Below are 25,451 nucleotides of genomic sequence, written 5' to 3'. Positions count from 1 at the left end.
CAATAGAACCAGAGGTAATTGGTTGATGCTAAGGGGTATAGATGAATCAAGAAAATCACAAAAGAAGGTCGGTGGGATTAGGGGGTCAGAGTATCATATAGTGGCATCGGAGAAGCAATTTTGACAGATTGCCAAGGAGGGAACGAAGACGGCGAAGCAGAAGAAATAAGTATACAAGGATCGCACAGGACGACAGTGAAACGGAATAGTGAAATAGGTCCTTCTGGTGCGAGCCTGGGTCGGACGATATTTCGTTTCTTATATCTCCGAATGAACATTTCGGAACTCGCACATGATACTATAAAGAAAAGGGAAGATGGTCATTGGACCTCCAAGAACTAGAAGAGTTCCATTTTCTTTATAGAGGTAACATATTTTTCCATTATTTGAGTACTTTTATCCCTGAGAGCAAGCAGCATCGATGGCGATTACATGGATCTTAAAAGTAAGTTCAAGGAAAAACAATTACAGACTTCTGTAGATGCTAAAGAAGTGGAGGTATGGATGGAAAAAAATTAGAAAGTGAAATAGGTTCTTTCGGGGCGAGCCTGGGTCGAAGAATGTTTCGTTTGTTATATCGAGGAATGGACGTCTGAACACTTCCGGGTGATACTAAAAAGAAAACAAGGGAAGAGATAGTATATGAAACTCCACAAACTAGAAAAACTCCAATTTCGTTGTATGAGTATTTCTTTCTTACAGAAGAGTGGCCTGCACCAATGGCATCCACCTGGATCAAATGAATTTCAAGAAAAAATTCTTACAAAGTAGCGTAGGTGCAGAAGCAGTGATACGGATAAAAAATTGCAAATCGAAACAAGCTCTTCCAGTGTGAGGAAATTTTGTGTATTACATCATATATCAATGGGTGGAAGATTCGGAACTTGCGGGTAATAATATAAATAAAACGAGAGAAAAGATGATCTATGATACTCCAGAAACTATTGGGTTGTCGGAAAAGTCATGACGCATTATCGTAACAGATGGCAGAAAAAAAAATGCGTCATGACTTTTCCGATAACCCAATAGTAACATTTCGTTTTCACTATAGGAGTCTATCCTATTTTTTTACTCGAGTAGTAAGTCCTAATATTTATCATACCTAGACCTTAAAATTAATTTTACGGAAATACTTTTGGAGAGCGGTATAGGTGAAAAGGTGATGGGACAGGTGAATAAGGATTGCGAAGCGTTGTGGTGAAAAGGGATCCCAAATTAGATTCTTCCAATACCAGCCTTGGTTAGAGGATATTCCGTTTATTATATTGAGCAAAATGGACGTTTCGGAGTTCCTAGATAATCTAGTAACGAAAGTTAGAGAACACAATCTAGTAAAGTTCTGCTTCCGTTACAGAAGCACCTATTTCTTCCACGAAACTGGCCAGTGCTAATGATCATCACCTAGACCCCGAAGTCAATTTTGAGGAAAAACTTTTATCCTGTATCGGAGAATTGACGAAATGAATTATTATGACGAAATGAATATAAAACAAATAAACGAAATATTTGTCTATCTACCTTAAGATTTATTTTAAAGTGCGGAGGAAAACCACCCTAAGGGGCAGTGGTAATGCACCGCAACCCTCGGCTTCCCTTGCAACTTCTTGACCGCTTCAATAACCTTGCCGCCAGATAACGAAGATCCTTATCGCGAGGCCTAGTAAGACGCCAGGAGCAATATGCCTCGGGAATAATAAAAATGAGCCACGAAAATGCTTTCCCTCGTTCTTCCTTCCCTCTTCCTGGACGACCCTACTAAGTACCGCAGTTCATGCGGTAATTGCGGCAGATCGTAATTCATTTCATATTTCCTGCTAAATCCGAGTCGTCGAACTACCGTCTAATGTTGATTAAACTTTGCAATTTCATGAAAATCTTAGACATGGAACTTGGGTAATGAAATAAGAAACTGACTAAAGAAAGCAACCGAACTAAGAAACCGTCCATCCAGTAATAATTACTACAACCCGGATGTCGTTTGACCTTCCACCTTCTTAACCTCTTCACCAAAGTTGCCACTGAATGAAATAAGACCCCCACTACACAACAATATACGGAAAGACATCAAAAACGATAAACCGAGAAATATAAAATCAAGATCCTTCACCTTATTCTTTCTACTTGAGAATATTGATGTGGACTTCATATTCTCTCGTACTCAATTTTGGAAAATCTGAGCCACCGTCTACTCTCAAATGCCATTAATTTCACATCAAAATTTCACAGATACCTCTGAATCAAGACCTACAATATACGAAGATAGAGAAACCAACTAACTTGCAGTCACAAGTCCGAAACTGATCTCCAGCGTCGTGGAATACCTGGAACTTTTCGCGGCGGAACTTTTCCTTTTCCGCGATTCTCTCGAAATACCACGATATGAAACACGCAAAACTTGCCAAAAGCTCAATTTAAAGTTTACATGAAACAGACGATCATTCGGCTCCCTCCGTGAAAGAATATCTCTAAGTACCCAGAAATCGCCACAAATAAAAACCTAGGAAATGAGAGAAATCAGAGCATCGTTACCTTGTATCAGTAAACCAAGTTCCTCACATCCTAGCCACTCTGCAGAGCGTCTTCTTCCTTCTTCTACTGTTTTCTCTAAATTCCGAACTTGCCACTAATTGAACGAGTCGTTCACTGCACCACATGACCACAACACGTGTTCAATAATGAGCTGCTTTAATGCCACACCTCGAGGCGCTCATCTGGTGCAAAGTGATCTACCTCAAGAACGAGCATCCTTGAATGGAAATGAAATTTATTAGGCCGATTGTTCTACCCGTCGACTTTTTATTTCGACTAGCACTCGCAAATTCGAGACACTACAGGTACACGGTTCCAGATGAAAGCTAAGGACCCGCGTCGGAAAAGTTGGAGGAAAAGAAAAAGCGAGACGATGCTCGGCGTGATTCTGCGAGGCCTCTCAAGGACCTACTGCGCACAACCGTTTGGCGCCCTCGAGTAAGTAGGGACTGTTGTACATGCGCAGACAAGGCTCGGCGTGCGATAATCGCCGAATTACCTTCTATAATTGAATTGACTTTTGCACGAGACCACCCCGTAATACCTGTTGCGTGACGAGCTTCCTTAAATTTCTCCAAACTGACGAGCCTCGAGTTTTATTGCAGAATTTCCAACAACAAGAACCTCCGCGAATATAGCCAGGCCATGCTACGAGATGTTTGAAATAATTGTAGCACTTCAAATATTTAAGATGTCCAGAGGTTTATAAGGTAGATATCTGAGGTAGAACCTGACTTTCAATCACAAATTGCTGGATATTTTCAGAAGGATCGTTATTACACGTCAATCTTTACGCACCGAAAGTAGACAATTTCCTGGGCAAATAGGTGGATAGAGATACAGGGAAATACTTCACATTTGTACATACAAAGTGCTCTGTACCTTATTCTGCTATGTTACTACAAGATGTTTGAAATTAGTATACTGAATACTGACAATGTCTAGGAATACTTAAATGAAAATACTGACCCTTGTTTGTAAATGTTGCACATTTTTCGGTAATAACTGAATGTTGTCCATTTATGTAAGCACCGATGTAGATTTAGTTCCGTGGAAATATCGGAATTCATCGTGAGAGATTTAAAACGTTAGACATTTCAAATACTGCGAATATCCGTGGATAAATAAAAGTAAAAAATCAATTTTCCTCTGTAATCATGCAACTTTTTTAGCCGCAGGAGTATGCTGTGCGTGAATTGCTATGCCCCGCGGTACAGTTAATTTTATACGTATAATATGTATTGAAGTACAGTGAAAAGCTACATATTTCTGCATACGTGCCGCAACATACATTTAGTTAAATTAATATAACTTTTTAATAATTTTATGTAACTAATTAAAGTGACCTTTGAACAATGAAAATGAAAGGAGTTATTCATCAAGCCATTCGCCGTGCTCTTTGACAACTGTGAGTCATTTGATCCTCTTGAGTGAGTATCCACTATTACGTACGGACAGACCAGAACCAACGTTATCAAAAGCTCATCTAACTATTCCAGTGCCTTTCTTTGTCAAGAAAAGACAAGGGCAGTTCACTTTTAATTAAAATAGCAAATAACATTGTGACATGGATTGCTTTGGATTCAGGCAAACCATTGTAACAGTTTGCATATTGATAATAATACAAAATTTCCAGCAAACACCCTGCTGAAATACGAGATTTTGCCGTAAAGAATTTCACCGATGGCGATTTATCGCGCGAGTTTTTTACTGTCCAAGGTTTTTATCGACTGTTTGCTGAAACTTTTGAACCACGGGTAAATTAATTAAAGTGACCTTTGAACAATGAAAATGAAAGAAGTTGGTCATCAACCCATTCGCCGTGCTCTTTGACAACTATGAGTCATTTGATCCTCTTGAGTGAGGATCCACTATTACGTGTGGACAGGCCAGAACCGACGTTAACAAAAGCTCATGTAACTATTCCAGTGCTTTTCTTTGTCAAGAAAAGAGAAGTGCAGTTCGCTTTTAATTAAAGTAGCAAATAACATTCTGACAGGGATTATTTTGGATTTAGGCAAGCCATTGGAGCAGTTTGCTTATTGATACCGATACAAAAATTCCAGTAGACACCCTGCTGAAATACGAGATTTTGCCGTAAAGAATTTCACCGTTGGCGATTTATCGCACGAGTTTTTTACTGTCCGAGGTTTTTATCGACTGTTTGCTGAAACTTTTGAAGCACGTGTCAATTAAAACCCACTCTAACCTTTATCCAATTCACCCAAAACTTTAAAATTCTATCCCTTTTTATTTGGTATGCTCATCGGACAAGAGAGGGATGAACATTCATAGGCAAAATTCTGAAGATAAAGACAGTACAATCATTTGGAAAGAATTGTTCACCATCAGTGGTTACGCTTTAGTGTATACAATTTTGCCTTTAGTGAATGAAATTCATGAAGCAAATATAAAGATGAAATCGTATAGGAAAATTGGAGGAAAAATTTCTCATCGTCAGTGGGTACACTTCGATATATCAAATGTTGTCTTTAACGAATGATGTTCGTAAGACTGACGTTAAGATAAATCACTGTACAGAAATTGGAGGAAAAATTGTTCTCGTTTCGAGGATAAGCTTCAGTGGATAAAATTTTGCTTTTGGGGATAAGCTTGGATCAAGGAAACGAACCACGGCTCGTCCCCGCATATTCTCACGTATCTGATATACGTTTCGGCTGAACGTTTGAAGATTAATGGGAGAAACGTTTTGCGGTAATACACGAGCTCTGATGACGTCTTAGATCGGCGTTATCACATGCAAGAAAAGAAAGCAGGCAATACCACGCATGCGTAAATAGATGTCGGCCAGCCTTCATAACGTAAATATTCGAATAATTTACTAATTGAATGCACCTGTGACATATATCTGCCTATTCAGTATTTGAAATTATTTCTTACTCCCTATTTTATATTTGCAATTCGTTACAACACTCTTCATGCAAATGCTACCCTCACAATTCAAACCGCATAGGAGGTCCTCCAATAAGAACAACTTATTCGAAATTTAATATTCATCGAAGCACATTTGCAAACTCTGCCGACCACGATAAAACGACAAAACAAGTACACCAGTTAACTTTAAAAATGAAACTGCGTTACTGTTAAATTTTACGTAGATGCAAGAGAGAAGATAAAAATTGTTATGGCCATTTTGAAATGACTAAAGGGATCGGTTCCAAAGGCTTGGTGGATCAAAGTTGAGCCTATTGTAATATTCATTTGCACATTTACAAACTCTGTCGACCACGATAAAACGACAAAACAAGTACACCAGTTAGCTTTAAAAGTGAAACTGCGTTACTGTTAAATTTTACGTAGATGCAAGAGAGAAGATAAAAATTGTTATGGCCATTTTGAAATGACTGAAGGGATTGGTTCCAAAGGCTTGGTGGATCAAAGTTGAGCCTATTGTAGTATTCTCTCCTTTGAAGTCAATCGAGTAAACGGTTCGATTGCTGTAGAGTGGATACAACCTACGTGTAAAAAAACATTGCCAAGTACAGGATCTCTCTCCTCAATTTCAAAAATGGTGTCAGCAAATTAAAAAGCGTAGAACTTGTCATTGAGTTATCAAATTGCTGTCTAATATTTGCAATGAAAAAATTGTGAAATGTGCATTCAATAAACATAGTAATACAGCTCTTGTAAGTCTGACAAAATAAGATGTCTATCAGTTTTATATGTTTCGCATGATATAACATTTATGTAACAATATAACACATTACACGTATCTACGCGTACATCGTGTATATCAAAGAACATTTAAAATGAGTTAACATACATAGTTTTAACCACATACATGTACTAATTTTGAATACTGAAGTTACTGCTGCAGAAAATTTAATTTTGCAAACGAGCGCTTTTGCAGAGACCTTGTAATTCAGTACGCGTAGGAACTGGTAAGTGGATTACGTGAACATATTTAAAATGTCATTTAAATAACATTTTAAGCATCGCTCAGTATTTATCCATTTTTAATAAGGACTCCTAAAGTGAGTCATTTCAGCGGCATTTACATTTAATCAATTCATGAGCTCGGAAAAGTATGTTTACGGAAATTCTCGAGAGCTGATAAAACCAGTTGTTAGCATGCAAAAGCGATCATTTTATATTTATTGAATAAGGCGAGCGTCCTCCACGGAATGCAGTTACGCAGGGAAAGAGTCCTTTGATCTCGAATTTCTTGATGTTCCTCTTTTATCATTAATATACTCGGCACTCCTTCGAGACTGTCAACATTGTTAATAGCGACAGTTGTAAATGATGCTTAACTTCGTAGGAATATACTGCGTAACTTACAATCTTCCGAAAATATAATATCATTTAATTACGTTTGTAAATTTCCCATATTACCTTAAAATACGCGTTATTTATAGAAAACGGTGAAAGCATTAAAAATTTCTGATCGTGCTCACTGAGTATAATTTTCAAACTATTTAAAAAGTCATGTAAATTATATCTTATATAATAATTAACATTCTAGACATCCAATCAGCTAGTAAGCATTAAAATGGTTGTTGCACATTTTTTGAAGGCGTAATACCGCGCGAAATGCGTAATGTTCGTTCATATTTTACATTGAAAGCTCTTGAAACTTGAACTGTCCTAATGTATCGGATGGCACTGAGCGATCGAACGAATTTACCTAAGTGAAATTTCATCCTAATTATATTGGCGGACTTGTTCAACGAGGTCAATTTGCGATTGCTTTATCCATTCTGTCTTCACTTTCCACAATTCAAAGCTTCTCGTTAAACCCAAAAAGTGATCCTCCCCCCCATTATAATATCTTCTGAATATATTCGGCACTTAAAATTCTTCAAAATCTGTGCTTACAAAAAACAGGAAAAGATATAATTAGTCCAAATACTTATTGCAAGGAAACGGGCACAGGAGTACTGACCTCCTCGAACGATAAGACCAATCGCGATTAATCTTAACTTGCAATGAGGCCAGTTCTGGTTTTATCACTCAATTATACCTTGTCATCTTGCCTATTAGGTCAGTTTTGATAGTTTTTAGATATCATCGCGCAATAGCAATGTCGATCATGGATTACGGAAACTAGTTCGCTTTAAATGTATGTAACGTATGTAACCCTATAAATAAATTTTTACAAATTATTCCATCCATACGATATCGACTCATATATTATACATCTACCTGATTGTAATGTCTTAAACTTGATCTTTCGATTTCAGCATGGTGGCAAGTAAAAATATAAAAGCATTTGCAACTTCTGCAGTTCGTCGAATTTTTAAGAGTATCTTTTGTTAAATTTGACGTTTTAGTGATCCATTTAATTAAACTTCTTCGCTTAAATGAACGTTTCATTTCGAACCCGTTTCTGCGACCAGAATGAGCTAAATATTCCCACTGGTATAAAAATATCTGTAAATATTAATCACTCCTTGTTAAACAATGACGGCATCATTTTCCTTCGCTTGCTTAATTATTATTGTACATATGTGATGAGGATTCAGCACCCACGCAATACTGAATTCTGTAGAACAGGATATTTGACTTCCCAAGCATAAACATGTCTGATTAAAATTAAGTTTAATTTATTTGTACAATACTCGAAATAGGTCAGTGAGCGAGATCAATTCTGATTTGCGGCATAAGACGGAGAAGGTATTAGGTATGAGTCAATTCAATGAAAATGCAAGTTGAAAGAAAGAATAAGATTTACTTTGCCGATTCCCATTTTCTTTAAAAGAGTTTCTCCGTTTCTTCAGTTGAACTCGAGTTATTTTACCGTCAAACAAACTTTTGCCGATAATTTCTAAATATGAATTTTAGATTTTTCTCAATTTCAGGCAGAATATCAGTAGTTTCCAAGTATTTGAAGATTGTCTCAAATTATAGCACGAAGTTTATTGCACACGGTTATTAAATCTATTAAAAAATACGTACAATATGTTTGAGTGCATCCCGATTTTTAAATAATTTTGTAAAGATATCAATGTAAAAACGTAAAATGTGCTATTAGTATAATAATACTCGTGTACCTCTCGAAATTCATGCAGCCAAGTAGGAAGAGAAATAATTCCTGAAACGGCTGAGTCCTTCGGGAACGGGAAAAAAAAACGGGGAAAAACAGCCAGCCTACACGTATATCCAGCATCAACGAAATGGGAGCCAAACGAGAGGCTTAGGATGAACAAAAACGTTCGTTCCAGATTCGAAAGGAAATATATCAAGGTACTATTTCTGAACGACGTCAATACTCAAACATGTTCGCAACAACCACACCTAGTCTTTTTAAATACCTAATTAAATTGTACCATGTTCCCTTTCAATTAAAAACGTGGGTTTCCCTTCTAGTATTTCGTGTTGTGCTTTCCCATTAAATGCATCTCTAAAAACGTATCTTATTCAGAATTGACTGATCACGTTTGAAACATCGTTGAAATCGAATAAACTCACTCTCTCGGTAGATAACATAATAAATCGAGTATAGGAAATAGGTCCACAATTTACTGCTACAACTACTTCGTTATCTACATTAACAATTAACGGTGGCACACTTTTCATACAAAATTACGCCCAATAAATTTTTTTTTTGCTTTCGTTGATATCACGTAAATGTGATTGCAGCCGATTACGTTAAATCCTCTAATTCACATATACGTGACAACAGAAAGGAAGTATCAAGTACTTTGTTTAAATGCATTTTTTGTATGTGAACGAATATTATCTCACACCAAGACCGATGGGGAAAAGGATTATATACACGAATTCAAAAGATTACCAGAAATCAAGAAAATGCCCTTTGCATACTACCCGGAAGTCTCGGTTTTTTACTCTTTCGCCCAGTGATAACAGCTTGTATGTTATACAGTGTCTATCAATAAAGCCTGTTAAACTGCTTTCACGGTCCATCGGATTCAAACACGCCTACAGCTTCCAACAGATCGATAAATGTGGCTTATCAAGCATAAAGCTCATATGCTGTAGGCATGTCTCTTTAAATGGCCACTTTTAAAAGCACGGTCTTCCATAACAACTTCATAACAATTCGATCTACTTACAAAGGACCAAAAAGAGGTAAGTTCTTTAAACCTACAATTTTCTATGTCAAAATCACTATTTTATCACAGAGTATCAAATGTACTATTGCGAGCCAGTGTATTAATATTCAAGCGTGTAAACGTCTACTTTTACTGTACAGGTGGAGAACAATAGTGGACAGTTTATTCGATTGCAAGTCAGATAATTGAGCTAACTCGTTGCCTTCTAGACAAGCCACATCATCTAATCATCCGTGGGACTCCAATAGCTTCATATCTTTCTTAGATGTTTGGGAAGTGAGAACACACAAAGAAACCATTTATTGCCTGGAGCACACGGCAAGGATCTGCGTTGCCATAAGAAGATTGCTAGATGGCAAGCTCGGGGGAGCTTAGAATTGCCAGAATACACAGCATGTCTTTAACAGGACATCCCCTTGGCTCCCCTGGATCATTACTCAGTTTCACGTATGTCCTTTCATTGTCCCCTCTCTTCCTTTCGACAAAGTCCCTACCTCCCCACCATCTTTACCTCTCCTTCGACATCGGATCTTCTCCTGTCCAATCCTTTTTCTGCACTAATTTCTTCTCGTGCTCCACCACCTCCTCGTTCTCCTCCTGCTCCTCCCGGATCGATAGCAATCCAAGCCGTTGAAAATCACCCACTAACGCCCCAGATGAACGTTCGAGCCATTTTGGGGGCATATCGCAAATAGGAAGCTTGGAATTCCGAACACGCTCCTCTAAAGGGATTCCACTGGGAAACCGAAGCCGAAGGTACGGGGGAGTAAGAATCCCGTATAAAAAAGAAAGACCAATATCTATATACACTTCCACAGGCCATGTTTGCTTTCGCTTTTATTATCACTGTCAGAATTATCGTTAAACCCACCGGCACAATATACATATCGGTAATATGCAAGAACACGCTCCTTTAAAGGGATTCCACTGGGAAACCGAAGCCGAAGGTGCGAGTAAGAATCCTGTTTAAAAAAAGAATTACCAATATCTATATACGCGTCCACAGCCCATGTTTGCTTTCGATCTTGTTGTCACTGTCAGGGTTAACGCCAAACCCACCGGCATAATATATGTACCGGTCATATGCAAGAAATGATCGCTGCTTCACCTGAAAGTTACATGGTGGTCTCCATCTAAACGATAATGATTAGATGCCATTACTGCTGTCGCTATAATTGCAATTATTACTGATATTGCCATTGACGTCGTTGTTGAGATTTGCCCTCACCTTCAAACCTTGGCCTAATCATCGCGCTGATAGTGGGCATAACGTGGTTTAAAACTGATAAATTCTGCAGGTCATCAGTTGACGCCACTGTAATTGATAATTGTGCAAACGTAAAAATGCATACTCACAGCATCAGAGAAAATGATATAATTTAAACAATTGTGGGTACTAGGGGGTAAATCGTCCATAAGTCGGACCAATCTCCGGACCAGTCTCCATTTTAGGATACCCTGAAAATGTTAAGTTACTACTTTAGATAAAGCTCGTTATACGCAATATGTGTATTACTCCTTTCTGCAGTTGTTGTTTTCGGTTTGTCTCGTTCTTATGGATCTGGGAGACGAAGTGTCGCAAACTAAGAAGCCAAAGCATAAGTCTCGCTACATGGCCGGAAAGGAACTGCCCCAGAAGGGAGACGCCGGCATTCGTACAATTACCAAGTTTGCACCTTGGGGGGGCGTATCAATTTCGCCAAGCATCCCTAGAAAAGAACCAGCTAATGTGAGTTCTCGGTTTCACCCTCAAGCATGCTATTCTACAGGACCCCAAGTTAATCTTTTTTCTTGAAAATCCTTGCGATTAATTAGGGACTCTTTTAAACTTAACTCAACTAGAACCCTTTGGTCCGCGAGAAACACTTAAAATCGCTTGCTCTGCATCCAAATTTCAGCCACAAGAGTACATATCCCTCGAGACCCTGCATACTCCTACCCCTCTCTCTTTATAACATATATTACGTTATAACATATAACTTTATAACATATAACGCACAGTCTGTATTTATACACACCAAATCAAAAATCATGTTAATTGAATGTAGGAAATCCTGTTAATAAAAATAACCACCATCGAGTTGGTAGCGCTCTTCCTTCCCTTTTTTCATCCCCCTCCTCAACTCTTTCCACATATTCATTATATCATTATCTATATGTTCAGTAATATTTCTTTCAGCCCCACCCCTTTCCCAATTCGTCGCTTTTTTATCTCCCGTCTTAAATCTCGCCCTACCACTACTTTGTCTTCTGTGTCGATTTATATTCTTATTTATCATTTTTATATTCGGGTCCAAGAGACTCCTCCCTGTCCATAGTATATTACCCAAACACCTGGTTATATGAATTCTCATTTTATCTTTCTTTTCTCTACACGCGCGGTTGTATATCTCTTTCTCTTGCGCCCCTCTGTTATCATTTCCGTTTAGTTCAATATACGTATCCAAGTGTGTATATTTGGCGTAAAACTCTACCGAGTTTCCTGATTTTTGTTTTTACCACAGACGTTGCCCTCTGCTGCCTTCTCTCGTAACCAACTCCGTTTCTACTTTATCGACCAACCTACCCCTCTCTCCTTTTCAATCTAATTGCTTTCACTATCTATATCTCCCTCTGCCGTCTTCTCTTCTAATCTATGTCTCTCCTGCCTTATCGGTCGTCGTATCCCACTATTTCGTGCTTTTCCTTTTCTTTCCTTATCTGTACCAACATTACATTCCCACCTGCTTTTACCTCGTCTTCTGTCATCTTTATAAATGTTTCCGAATATTTCTTTTTATTTACAATCATTCTTCATCTCGTCTCGACTTTCACCGCATCTTTTTCTCTTCAAAGCCCATTTCCCCGCTGATTTTCATTTTCGTCCTCAATTTTTCGTACCACCCTCTTCGAGCACACCGAACACTGTTGAAAACGTAAAACTCGAATATTCAACTCTTTGAGATTCATGTAATAAAAAGCATTTCAATCATTTCAACGTTCAACATATTTCAATATTATATGAACAATGAAAAGTGAGGATATTTGCGTTCCTTATTTTATATGTGCTTTACCATTACTTCAAATGTATAAATTAAAAACAATACGAATTCTAGAGAAATTGTTTTTATTTTCTAATTTCCATATTAATTTTATAGATCTAAATACGATGTATCACCAATATTGTTTTAATTTTCGTCTTTTCTACATGTATACTGTAAACAATAACAAAGACATTACAAAAAAACTCCGAACAATTTACAATATCGTGATAGTTTTTAAAATAACATTTTTTAATACCAAGTGCTACGTTTACACGGTTCAGTCTTACTTTCCTTAAATGTCTTTGATTGATGATTGAATTACGAGGCATCTCGAGAGCTACGTCCACCTCGGAGAATGTGTGATTACATGTTTATCAGAGAATACATGTTGATATACGTTAATTGGGCCCTTAATTGATCGTCAATTATACCCAAATTGCAATTTACATTCAACTCCATTGCACCGTCCCTTGAGCGAAAAATGTCGACATATTCACATTACGTTTTTGTATGTCATCTCTTCGATTTGACACAGTCCAGCTTATCTTGATTTTATCCATATTTTCACTTGAGTACATTTCATAGGTTTTAACACACCTCATCAACTTTTAGTTTGAAGTAAATATTAATAACAATTGTCGAAGCAATTAACATACTCCTGGGGCTATGAGAATGACTAAATAAGTGGTCATAGCCCCAGCAATCTGCAACAGGAAAATTGATTGTCTTTCATAGATTTCAGATAGTTACTAAAAATGTTTAACTTACTGTTAGTAAAAGTTGTAAATTGATACGGAAAAAACCGCTTCCAGCCGAAAAGTGAAATTGATGAAGTAAAAAGTATTGGGCCATAGGAAAACTGTCCTACGATAAATTATTCACATTACTGCCAAATATATACGTACAGAATATGAAGCACGGTATATGTGTTGTATGTGCGGTATGTAGTCGCGACATCATGTATACCAAAAAAAAAGACAAAAACAAAATTTCCTGCGGATAACAGGTTGTGCTTATTCTATTATTAATATAGTAAAAAATATCTTTGTGATAAACACTGAGATGAAGGAAAGAATAGTTACTAACTTCCTTTTCACGTGCAGAACGACTCGAGAATATTTTTGAACCTGGAGAGAAAACCACCGTTCCTACTTTGTTAGCCTAAAATTGAAAACTCATTTAATGTAATACAAATGTAACTAACAGCGTTTGGTAACTTCAAATAAATATTTGACGATTTACCTCGGTAGAGGTTCTATGACATATCGCGGTCAAGATAGTTAACATCATGATGAAGTATAATCCTATTCCTCCATCACGGAGAAATTTTTTAAAATTGAATGACGATTCATCCTCAAAAAACACATAAATCCTCGTTGTGATATTGAATGTTAACGTACAAAACCACAGAAACAATTGTACCGAATAAAGAGAATTAAGTTCCTCGGCAGCTGCTACAAGACATCCATGGAGCCACCAAACATCTCGTAATCTAAGTCGTTTTCGATCACCTCCTACTTCGGCAACAAGTGACGTTAAAGTCGTGCCATCTGTAAACAATTTCAAAAAGCAATAAAAGTCAAGAAAACACCCGCAAATAGAACATTTTTATTATGACTTGTACCTATGTCATACAAGCTATAAGGTAAAAATAACATTGAAGAATTTCTCATGCAAAAGTTATAATCAGTAAATATTGAAACAATTAAATATGCAAAAAGCATGCTTTCGAAAAATGGCAATGAAACTGTCAATTAATAAATAATGTTAAATTGAAACATAAGGAAATGAAATATAGACCCTAATAAAGAAGAGAAACTTAAAATGGCAATATCCAAAGGAGCGAGTATGTTGTTCTACTTTTAATTTATTGTTAGAGTAATCTATGTACCCACCTGATAGAATTAATCGATTAAGGCGCTGGAATCTCGATAAAAGGGTGCAAACAATGGCGACGAACTTAAACACGCTAAGGGACAGTATTATGTAAAGCAACGCGTACATGACGCCAGTAACAACGGAATCAACGCGCTCATAAATCGCGGTAATCCATCCCATACTAATGAAGAAGACGAATAAAACAACGATGACTATGTAACTGCGAATAACGAAAGCACTTCCTTTCGAATCTTCCAGTTTGCATTTGATGGCGAAGTCGTATTTTAAAATATAATCTATACAGATCTGCATCTTCTGAGTCCACAAAACGCAGAGTACCACATCTGCGGAAATAGCCAATGCTGATAAAATAGTTCTTAAAACCGTAAGTATTTTTAATTTCCACTCCAGTTTTAACTGTAATGTAGCGACGGTACGTGTGTAAAAGCAATTCCCGCAAAATGTAAGACATAAGAGCGAGCAGAATAAACCACCAATGGATAATGATAGTTGCGTGTCTCGAATGGAGTACGGCGCCAAGCCAACTAAACGAGCCACGTATAGAAACGGCTTCAAATCATGTATCAATGGCATCGCTTGACCCCGCGATCGAGATTTTTTATCCTTCCCGTAAGAAATCATTGCAATCGGGATATCTACCACCTTGCGATGTTTTGGGAACATAAGTTTCAGTCTCAGGAAACAAAAATCTCGTATCGATCTCCCCAACGAAGAGATCCAAGTGGCTTCAGACTTAGAAGATCCACACAAAAGGATCCACTCAGCTCTGTAGATTCTGTCAATTTTTTCAAACATTTACTCGAGATTTTACCCTATACATCTCGATAAAGTCTCCTCGAAACATACATCAGCCTCTGTGCTGAAAGACATATAAAATTATTTTATCAATGCAATGTTTCTTTATTTTGTTCATCTATCTTACCGTATTTGCGGTAAATCGATTCGATCGGAACAGTTAAATTTAGTTACAAGCGGCATGGAGTTTTCGAGTAAAATGAAATAATGCGGTGCAATCATAACATGATAACGATAACAGCTAACTTACAATCGTGTTTTTCCCGATATTCTTTGCTATGCCAGAAAATAAACACGTTTTATAAAACCGAATCGAGAGTCGAATTTAACCCAGTACACATTTCTACAACCGGCGGCACTTTTTTATTTCGCCGCTTGCAAAGAAACGCCGTGCAATCCCCTTGCTATTTCTCTCTGACCTGTTCCCTCTCGTGTATTTCGCAATTAACGTTATCACAACTACTTTAGCGAATTGACTTACTCTTTCTCGTTCTGCGATCTGCAGAGTATTTCACTCGGGCATTCGGTGAACACCAGAAATGTTCATATTTAAGACATTCATTTCCCCTCGACGTCCAAGAGCTCAGCAATTATCGAATAGGTACCACTAATTTTTTTTTATAGTCTGACACTGAAAACACATTTATTGAAATTAACAGAAAAAAACTTATTATTGTTTCTACTCACAACGTGTGCTACTTTTAACTATCCGACATTCAAAGCTTTATTACCGAAGCTATTAATAATACAGATAGGTCAGGGAAAATCTGATTTAGGTCTGCTAAGCTGACTGTCGTCGCCGAATGTCATAAAACCGACAAAAAACTGTGGTTTAACTACCCGTAAAGCTAGACTTATCAGGATTAATCGGCGCAAACTCGAGTGGACACCCGCCCGATACATGAGACATGTATTCACGCAGCACTAATACAGTATGTTTTACATTAAAGAAATAAAATGTCCTCTGTATCAGGTGCGTCATAGAGTCACCTTCTGATACCACGTACGGGAATATTTGTGGAGGTTCGACTGTAAATGAATAACAAATGATAGACAATATTGAATTTTAAAAGTATATCATGAAGTCCTACTGCAAATAAAACATTTTAAATAATTTCAGCGGTCTAAACATCCAGTTTCTCGTTACGAGAAGAGAGAAAATGAGCCAATTTAGCGCAGGAAACATGGACCATTGTTAACCTTGTTAGCTTCGAATCTACAAAATAATACCTTCGGAAAAATTATTAACTTTCAAAGGGGAAACTGCATTAATATGGCGAACACTTTTTTGAGATCACACCTATGAGGACATCGATGACGCTAACGTTATTTTAATGGAACCAAGTACATACATATCCTCACATTTCAGTACTTTGTTTCTCACCACAGAAGCTGCAATACATTATCCTCTTGTATATTACGTTGAATAACGAGTCTTATTCCAAAATATTCAGGACGTACATTTTTTTTTATCGGTGAAATGTTTAATCCAATGGTTAGAAGAAACTATTAAAAGATTTTCCAAATTACTACCTCCGGATATAAAAACACAATCGCGGCTTTACATTAAGGACTTCTTCAGCGATGTGCATTGCGTCGCAATAATTGCAAATATCGTCAGCAATAATTGTAAAAATATTTCCGAATTGATCGAGATGATCAAGTGCTCATTTTAAAGAAAGAATAGGCGCGTGTTTAGATAAGAGGGATTTTCCATAAGTGGTCATCTCCGTAATAAAAAGATCAACAATCTAATTTGTAATTATATTTAATTCAGAAGGAATTGCTTGATCGAAAATACCTCCCATATATATTTCTCAGCCGATTGAATTCAACAAGGAATAGTTTTAGAGTTGAAATGTCAATGCATGTTTATATGGGAAACAAAGCAAATCTTTCCCACTGAAAGTGCTTACAAATGACATTGTTGCATTTATTTAACGAAAATGATTACTTATCGAAAATCGTTCCCATATTAACACGCGCCTATTATTTATCATTAAAACGAACACTTGTTCGATCCGATCGGCTCAGAAATACGTTCAGAATCTTTGCCCGCGCAAAGGCACTGAACATCCCCTAGTAGCACAAAATATTTGTCCTATATTTTCTATATATTTAACGAATATCCTACATTTTGTAAATATTTAGCAAACATTTGAAATATTTACCAAACGTTTACTTTAGAATATTATCTCTATAATATTTATATAATATTAGCTCCATGTGTTCTCATAATATTTTTCTACCAGATATACAAAACATTTCGCTTCATTTTAATACAACTATTGTTTTAAATATTATCTTTCGAATACATTATAAACGTCTTAAAAATATTTAAAATCAAAATCTCACGTTTTGCTCCCGTAATGAAATAGCGGAAAGAAAGTATCAGAAAAATTTCTCGTGTTTTTTTATACCAAATTAAGTGTCCGATAATAGATAATAGATAAGTAAAAAATGTATTTTTATTACATGTTCAAAAATTTAAAAAATATAATTTCTATATATGTTTATAAATTATTGAAACTAAATATGTCATTGAGATTTTCAACAAATATTTCAGATATCTTCGAATGAAATCTACAAGAAATTTAAAAAAATCTGTCGCTCGAGATATTTAGCAAAGATTACAAAGAAATATTTAGAAATTATTCTATGCTACTAGGGTCGTTGGAGTACTGGACACCCTTAATGTAAAGCCGTGACCGCGCGTTTATACCTTTAAAGCGGTAGTAAGAGAACCTTTTAAAAGTATCTCCTAACTGCAAAATTCAACTTTTCGCCAATAAGAAATAATAATTTTTTTTTTTCAATCGTTGGTGTAGGACTTTTGCCCTGCGCAGGATTTGCTCTTCTACTTTTTTGAAAATATTTCAATGAGTTTTGATACACTGGTTCTTAGATGTCCTGTCTTGATCCACTTGACGAACTCGGCCAGAACGACTCGCTCGGTATGCCGAATGTCCAACCCCCTTCGTGTCATGAGAATGACCCAGATGTTCGCCCAGGACATCAGTAAATGGTCCGCAATGACCCTGATCGCTTTCGAGGGTGACCACCCCTAAAAGTCGAGCAGGGCAGATCCTATCCGCTGATCTCGCAGAAACCTATTCCAATTTGTCTAAAAAATTCTTATCTTTACAGCATGGCAACTCAGACTATCACAGAGCTTCCCAGATATGTACGCGTTACAGGACTTTACAGAAAATACGAAAGCCTTTCGAAATGTATTCCACGTGCGTGACAAGTAAAAAGATTGCTGATTAATCGGTACAATTTATAAACACGGAGGAGTAACCAGTAATTATCCTAATTACATGTATATCAATCGCAGAAGGGTGAAACGTAGATTATTAATTCACTAACAAAACCTGGATACACGTATAATGAAACCTTCTTGTGACAATTCAAAGCGTGATATGACGGTATGATCGTCCAGGGACGAAATTGTAATTCCATTCGATAAACTATAGTTTCAACTCGTTCCATATTTTGCTGCCGGCTAAAACCCCGTTTACAATTAGCAGAGTTAATAGAAAAGTACGCTAGCATACTTTTTCTTTAAAGTAGCTCACTCTATTAATCTTGGTAAAGTATCCCAGATACACAAGGACAGTACTTTGGAAAAGGAGAGTTTATTTTAAAGATACACATTTCTCGTCCAACTACTCTATGTGATACCTGATACCAACAATGAGATACATCAAAGCAACGTCCCCTTTATATAATTGTGTAATTATGTAGGGGTTAGTTGAAGTAAAGTTACGGACGGAATAATTCGATGGTTTCGGTAGGAAAATGTATAATAATAGTTCGAGAAGTATATCTTTTTAAATTATAGTCTGTCCCCGAACGCATTTGCTCTCTTTGCGTTTCCCAGAGATTTCCTCGCACAATTCTCGTCTTCGCCATCGATTCACGATTCTAAACTCATTATTGCAATTTCTTATCACTCGGGGGCGCTTAAGTTGCACTTTCTTCCCTATCATTAAAAAGAACTGCGGTCACTGATGCATTTGAAATTGCCGCTCTAGCGGATTGCGATTCCTTTCTGCGCGCGCAGGTGGTCTACGTCCATGCGACTTCTAAAAGGACCCTGCTAGAATTTTCGAAAATAATCCGACAAGTTCTGCTAGATTACCTACCAGGTTTTATATTAAAGCTTTGCACATCGAGTTCCATAAGGAGGATTCTGTACATATTCGTTACAAGTGATATTATTTAACTAACAGGACAATGTCCAGTGGAGAGACTGCATGCCACTGTTACAATCGCGGCTGTGGAAAGCAATTCAATCCTGACAAGAACAATGACGGTATGATCAAGTTATTTAATACTTTTTTAAACCAGTTATTTTATTTACTTTATTATTTACCCTGCATAATCCGTGGTATCTACTTGTGTTTAAATACAAAAATTCTTCGTAGAGTTGGTAGACTTTTTGTGAGCTACCAATCAGTTTTTGAAAGGTCACATTAAATGCTTTTTATCATTAATATTTATAATAATCTGTTAATCTAGGAAATAATGCTCCAAGGGATGAAACTAACTAAATATGTAATTGTAATGCTTCACGTATTAATATAATTTTAATATTGCTTAAACTTTGACCGTTCTTAAACTATAATCTAGTGCTTCATTTTTATGGGGCATGAAACATGAATATAAATGAAACACTAATTTAAGATTTAAATATATTTTAGGTGACTGCATCTATCATCCTGGAGAACCTGTCTTTCATGATGCCTATAAAGGATGGTCGTGTTGTAACAAAAAATGTACAGACTTTACTGAATTTTTAAATATAAAGGGTTGTACAAAAGGACCGCATTCCAATATTAAACCGCCGGAACCAGAAAAACGTGTAATAGATAAATCGGAGGCTGACAAAGTAGTAACAGTAAATGTGCAACCCCTTAAAGAAAGAGCAGCATTGGAGAGACCTCCTTTCGACTCTCCTCAGGTGACTCTCACTCCCACAGTGTCTTCATCTTTGTTACAACAAATCGAAGGTCTTACTTCCCAGCCAGTGGAAGTAAATACTGACACCAAAGTATCTATCGGAGAAAGTTGTAAAAATAATTCTTGTAAAGCTACATATCAAGGATCAACTTCCGACGAAGAGGATTGCAAACATCATCCTGGTGTTCCAATTTTTCATGAAGGTCTTAAATATTGGTCTTGTTGCCAAAAGAAAACAACTGATTTTTCTGTATTCTTAGAACAGACAGGTTGTAGTTCAGGAAAACATGTTTGGATTAACAAGGTAAATATAAAAAATTACATTCAGTAACATGGACTGTGTGATCAGCATGGCACATGCTTATTTTAATTAAATAGTTCAGTGGAAAAGTATATTCATTCTATTTTTTTTTTTAAATAGTGATAAATTCACAAACTTGTATCACTGTTTCAGATATCCAAGAAGACCATTCAATGTAGATTAGATTGGCATCAGACTGGATCTTTTGTAGTCGTTTCAATTTATGCAAAAAAGTATCAACCCAGTCAATCTTCTATTAAACTGAATCCTATACGACTATCTATAGACTTGTTCTTTTTAGAGGAAAATTCTAGATATGTCAATGATCTAGAATTAAGAGGAGTAAGTTTATCTTGTTCATTGTAATTCTTTTGATCGTTTCATTTATGTATCTACATGTAATTATTTTATTGAACAAATTCTATTTTAGATAGTAAATGTTGCAGAGAGCAGTGTATCAATGCTACCTACTAAAGTAGAGATCAAATTGAAGAAAGCCGAACCTGGTTCTTGGTCCAAACTAGATTTTCCACGACCCAGTACTGTAACTGCTGACTCAAACACTACTAAGGATGACGATTCTATTAGTGCAAAAGTGGAAGCTGTGGACTTAGATGATATTTAAGCAGTCCATAATTTATATGCTGGACATTGCATTGTGAGTGGAAAAAATAAATTGAGAGTTTAATTTGTGAATAGTTAAAAATTAGCATCAAAATGTTTTTCCCCTGGTGACTTTATGATTATTACTGTAATTAACACTTGTTTTACTATCAAGTATTCTTGTGTTTGCCATTTCATAATTGTTTTCAACCGTATACAATGTGAATGATTAAAATATAAAATCAATGACTTGTGTGTACATCATTAATGATACAAAATTGTAAAATATTTTTTATTCTAATAATGATATGCACAATTATTGTGTAAGAATTAAAATATATATCGACACCGAATTCAGTTCTCTTTACCTTAACTACAGAAATCGGTAATATAAGTATTTACCCTTACGAGGAGAGAAAACTGTACATCAGTAACTTGTTAAACCGTACAAGATTTATTACTTTATTTATTATATCTAATACCTTAAAAAAAACATTTTATGAAAAGAGAATTATGATTGATTCAGATATTGATTTTCACACGTGTAATTAAATCACAACATAACCTCAATTGTGATAAAACCACTTCCAAACTTGATAGCTTGTTTCTGTGGTTTACTCAAAATAAAGATGACATCAGTAAAAAGGAAACTGCGGGTGAGAAGTAACTCCACTGAGATAATGAATAACAAAATTAAATAGCTTATAAGGAAGTTGTTATTTCACCAAAGTATGGCACATTAGGATATCATATAAACGGTTAGACATCAAAGTTACAATGTAGTTGAAATAAACCGGTTTTTCCACAGATTTTAGCTTTACATGGATATCGTCAGTCAGATATTACATTCAAAGCAAAATTGGGATCACTGAGAAAATCATATAAGAAGCAATTGGAATTTGTATTTATCCAAGCACCCCATGAAGTATTAACAGTTCCTGTTAATGACGAAGATAATGGAGAAGCAAAGTGTAATGCACATTATTTAACATGGCTTTACGTTGATAAGTACTAGACAAATTTGTGAAACTAATCAATTTATGTTTGTATAAATTTTACATATAGGTTATGGTTGGTGGTTTGATAATAACGAACGAACATTTAAAGCAGTCAATTACAGTGACGATTCAATAGGTTTTGATGAAAGCCTGAGCTTAATAGAAAAAACATTTAAGGATTCTGGGCCCTTTGATGGTGTTCTTGGTTTCTCACAAGGAGGAGCATTCTTATCTATTCTCTGTGCTATGCAACAGAAGAAACGTAACTATCAATAGATCATTTATAGAATCTGCTTTATTGATAATTGTTACCAATATATTAATGTTTTGCAGTGACTTCAATTGCATTCGACTTTGCTATTATAATTTCCGGTTTCAAATCACGTTGTGCACCACATGCACCTCTTTATAATGAGGAAATTAATTTACCTACGTTATACATCTATGGATCCACAGATAAAGTTATTCCACCCGGTAAACATTTTTAAAACAAGCAAAAACTTCCCTATATTTTTGTTATATAAAATATTTATATACTGAAGATCTTAAATTAAAATTTTTACAGAAATGGCAGAGGAACTGAGTAAATTATTTATCAACAAGAAAACAGTGATACACGAAGGAGGACATTATGTACCAGGGAAAAAAGGCATTTATCACGATTTTATAGTTGAAATGTTAGCTCAATATGCAGAAATGAAATAAATTGTTATCATTGCAATGTTACGTTGAACAGAAATAGTAAAATATAACTACTATCTCCTTTCACATTACTATATTGCAACTATATCTCTTGCAAGGACACATGACACCTAACTATGCATCCCTTAATACACAAAATACATCTGTCTGTTGTATACAATGTTTATATCGATTTTTGTCATCTTATATGGCATACAAAATTGTAGTATGTACACATTTAATATTAAACAATGTGTAATATTTAATACTGTACTGTGTAATATTAAATGGGCAACCAAATGTTTTATAGAAACTCATTTCAGTTTTACATGACATGCCCATTCTGAATGTAGAAACTAACAAATTATCCGTGATTTTTAAATTTTTTACACATATCTATATTAAAATGCCAAATAATTACTTTATTTCAGCACCAGTTTCATTGGATGAAAATGTTTCATTTAATCAGTTAACTACGTTTGATGAGTATACATGTCAAATCAAAATGGTACTTCATTAAATTTCGTAGTTAACTGGGTAATCCGTTGTATACTGTGTAAGCTCTCCAAATCTTGAATATGTATTTATGAAAAAAAATAGTTGTGTGATTATTTAATTATAATTAAATTTAGTAATGCCACTGCTTTGTATACCTAAAACAGTTATTCCCATAATAAAAATGCAGTTTTATATTTAAAAGGACATATATGGTAATATTGTTACTAAAAAACAGTATAAACATAACAAAAGACAGAAGCATTGTTGTATTTAGAATGTTAACATAGTAGTTTCAGGAGTACAAACAATAAATGGTAAAAACAGCACACCTACTTATTGTATTAATTTAAACAAATTTAAGTATTTCATTATGAATATTTACAGCACACTGATTGGATAGAAATGCTTAGTAACTATGGATAATCACCTTTCAAAAGCGATAACATTACCTGTATTATTGTATTAATACAATTATTTACATTAATTCGCTTATATTTTAGATATTTTCCCTTTTAGAGGATTACTGAGATACTTTTCACACCACCCAGTATACCTTGGATCGCAATTGCAATTGCAAATCTCTACTAAAATTTTCAAGGATGCGTTTACAAAATGAAAACAAATATTTCATATTACAACCAAGCTTATATAAATTATTGCTACAGAACATGTAGATGAGGTATTTATTTTGCTTTGAAAAAAGATTATATTCAGCTATATTCAAATATTTCCTTTACATAAGCACAAAACAAACATTTCGTGGTAAGAACGTTCCATTTTAGAAGTTCTTTCGATTACAAGACATATTTTCCAAGTAGTAAAAATGAGTTTTAAATGTAACGATCACATAATAATGGCTATTAAGTTATCGCGAACTCACAAAGGGAAATATGTTTCCAAACAATTGTGTTAATTTTTATCAATCTAATGCTCACACTTCCTCGATTCTTCCATGATTCATGGACATTCCAATGATTAACTAATGCATTTCATGTGCCTGCATTATTGTAGAATTTATGATAATGGGCAATTCTTCAAGGACTCTGCTCCTGACCATTGGTTTCCTGAGATTTCATGACATCTGGGAGATCAGGGGGTATGGAGAAGGGAGTCATTTCAAGAGTCTCAAATTCACCATTCGCTTGACGGATAGCTAAACCTATTAAAGCAGGGCATTGTGCTTTCGCGCTTGCAGACGAAATTCCATAATCAGACAAAAATCTCGAGTCAGACATTATATAGTTATCCTTATTATGTAGCTGTTGATTGGCAGGTGGTATTTTTAATATACCTGAAAGAAAGATTGTTTTTGTAACATGTAAATCTAAACACTTACTGATTTATTGATTCTTAACAGTATACTTGTCCTACAAACTCTGCTCCACATTCACTACAAAAGCTCACCTTGAATCATCTTTTTAAGTTCAAGAACCGAGGCGTTTTCTTTCGCGTCGGTAAATATAGTCATTTTCTTCCGCCTGATCATCAGAAATACGTCCTACAATGAGCAAGTTAAATGTTAGGTTAAAAAAGTTATAGACTTATCCTTCTCATTCATTGCAAATTGTAACATTGTGATATTACGAAAACAACCTCTCACCATTATTTTTAATTATGACTAGTTAGGAATAAAAGAACTAACAAATAACACCAGAAGTAGGCACTTTACACTATTGTGTTTATCTCAATGCCCACAGGTTATGAATGACAGGTTAAAATCAGAAAAAGAAGCGAAGAGACACTGTCACAATCTTTTACGGTTCAATGAAATAGCGCCATCTGCAATCTAATTCAGAAACTACATGTGTGTTACCAAAAGTGAGCAGGAAAAAATCATTTGTTAAACAGACTAGGATCGTAGAACACTTTAATAAACATTTAAATGGAAATCTAAACGAATTCTTATTGAAGTTTAGATTATTTTTGTGCAGGACCATGATTGAGGAAATATAAATACAAAAAGAATTAAATGTTGATTTGATGTCCAGCTGAATGTATTACATACTTATGCATGATTAACAGTGATGGATAGGCAATTTAAAAATATTAATAAAGAAGAACAAATAATACAAAATTTGTTGCGGGCATGTCATATCAGATTACACTCCCTGAGTAATGTGCA

At 35.6% G+C, this 25,451-nt stretch overlaps 4 protein-coding genes across 4 annotated transcripts; 2 read left to right on the top strand and 2 right to left on the bottom strand.

Moving 5' to 3' along the window:
- Positions 1 to 13,236: 13,236 nt before the first annotated feature.
- On the bottom strand, positions 13,237 to 15,061 carry LOC105702926. Its single transcript, XM_012430887.1, has 5 exons — positions 14,485 to 15,061; positions 13,832 to 14,139; positions 13,676 to 13,750; positions 13,358 to 13,453; positions 13,237 to 13,293 (listed from the first exon to the last, which is right to left on the bottom strand). Exons 1-5 carry the CDS (start codon positions 15,059 to 15,061, stop codon positions 13,237 to 13,239), a joined length of 1,113 nt encoding a protein of 370 aa, XP_012286310.1.
- A 4,296-nt stretch (positions 15,062 to 19,357) lies between these two features.
- LOC105702937 (cysteine and histidine-rich domain-containing protein) lies at positions 19,358 to 21,505 on the top strand. Its single transcript, XM_012430909.2, has 4 exons — positions 19,358 to 19,601; positions 19,990 to 20,552; positions 20,703 to 20,891; positions 20,980 to 21,505. The coding sequence occupies exons 1-4, from the start codon at positions 19,523 to 19,525 to the stop codon at positions 21,172 to 21,174; spliced, it is 1,026 nt and encodes a 341-aa protein (XP_012286332.1). The 5' UTR covers positions 19,358 to 19,522; the 3' UTR covers positions 21,175 to 21,505.
- A 145-nt stretch (positions 21,506 to 21,650) lies between these two features.
- Positions 21,651 to 22,871, top strand: LOC105702938 (esterase CG5412). Its single transcript, XM_012430911.2, has 5 exons — positions 21,651 to 21,808; positions 21,961 to 22,123; positions 22,218 to 22,412; positions 22,484 to 22,624; positions 22,716 to 22,871. The coding sequence occupies exons 1-5, from the start codon at positions 21,782 to 21,784 to the stop codon at positions 22,853 to 22,855; spliced, it is 666 nt and encodes a 221-aa protein (XP_012286334.1). The 5' UTR covers positions 21,651 to 21,781; the 3' UTR covers positions 22,856 to 22,871.
- A 701-nt stretch (positions 22,872 to 23,572) lies between these two features.
- LOC105702939 (elongin-B) lies at positions 23,573 to 25,065 on the bottom strand. Its single transcript, XM_012430912.1, has 3 exons — positions 24,930 to 25,065; positions 24,734 to 24,827; positions 23,573 to 24,620 (listed from the first exon to the last, which is right to left on the bottom strand). The coding sequence occupies exons 1-3, from the start codon at positions 24,930 to 24,932 to the stop codon at positions 24,364 to 24,366; spliced, it is 354 nt and encodes a 117-aa protein (XP_012286335.1). The 5' UTR covers positions 24,933 to 25,065; the 3' UTR covers positions 23,573 to 24,363.
- Between the last annotated feature and the right edge of the window lie 386 nt (positions 25,066 to 25,451).

Source organism: Orussus abietinus, unplaced genomic scaffold (assembly GCF_000612105.2).
Source record: "Orussus abietinus isolate OABI.00-Male unplaced genomic scaffold, Oabi_2.0 scaffold287, whole genome shotgun sequence".
Taxonomy (NCBI): domain Eukaryota; kingdom Metazoa; phylum Arthropoda; class Insecta; order Hymenoptera; family Orussidae; genus Orussus; species Orussus abietinus.
Note: the sequence above shows the minus strand (reverse complement) of the source record. Positions and strands in the feature narration are given on the sequence as shown.

Bases quoted from the DNA above. Each gene is read 5' to 3' on its own strand.
- LOC105702937 (XM_012430909.2), top strand. From the start codon at position 19,523: ATGTCCAGTGGAGAGACTGCATGCCACTGTTACAATCGCGGCTGTGGA. The intron at 19,602-19,989 runs GTATGATCAAGT...AATATATTTTAG, and splicing joins TCCTGACAAGAACAATGACG to GTGACTGCATCTATCATCCT. The intron at 20,553-20,702 runs GTAAATATAAAA...TCACTGTTTCAG, and splicing joins AACATGTTTGGATTAACAAG to ATATCCAAGAAGACCATTCA.
- LOC105702939 (XM_012430912.1), bottom strand. The intron at 24,621-24,733 runs GTGAGCTTTTGT...TCTTTCTTTCAG, and splicing joins ACTTAAAAAGATGATTCAAG to GTATATTAAAAATACCACCT.
- LOC105702926 (XM_012430887.1), bottom strand. From the start codon at position 15,061: ATGCCATTGATACATGATTTGAAGCCGTTTCTATACGTGGCTCGTTTA. The intron at 13,751-13,831 runs GTAAATCGTCAA...TTTCAATTTTAG, and splicing joins GTCATAGAACCTCTACCGAG to GCTAACAAAGTAGGAACGGT. The intron at 13,454-13,675 runs GTTAGTAACTAT...AATTTATCGTAG, and splicing joins GTTCTGCACGTGAAAAGGAA to GACAGTTTTCCTATGGCCCA.
- LOC105702938 (XM_012430911.2), top strand. From the start codon at position 21,782: ATGACATCAGTAAAAAGGAAACTGCGG. The intron at 21,809-21,960 runs GTGAGAAGTAAC...GTTTTTCCACAG, and splicing joins CAGTAAAAAGGAAACTGCGG to ATTTTAGCTTTACATGGATA. The intron at 22,625-22,715 runs GTAAACATTTTT...AAATTTTTACAG, and splicing joins AGATAAAGTTATTCCACCCG to AAATGGCAGAGGAACTGAGT.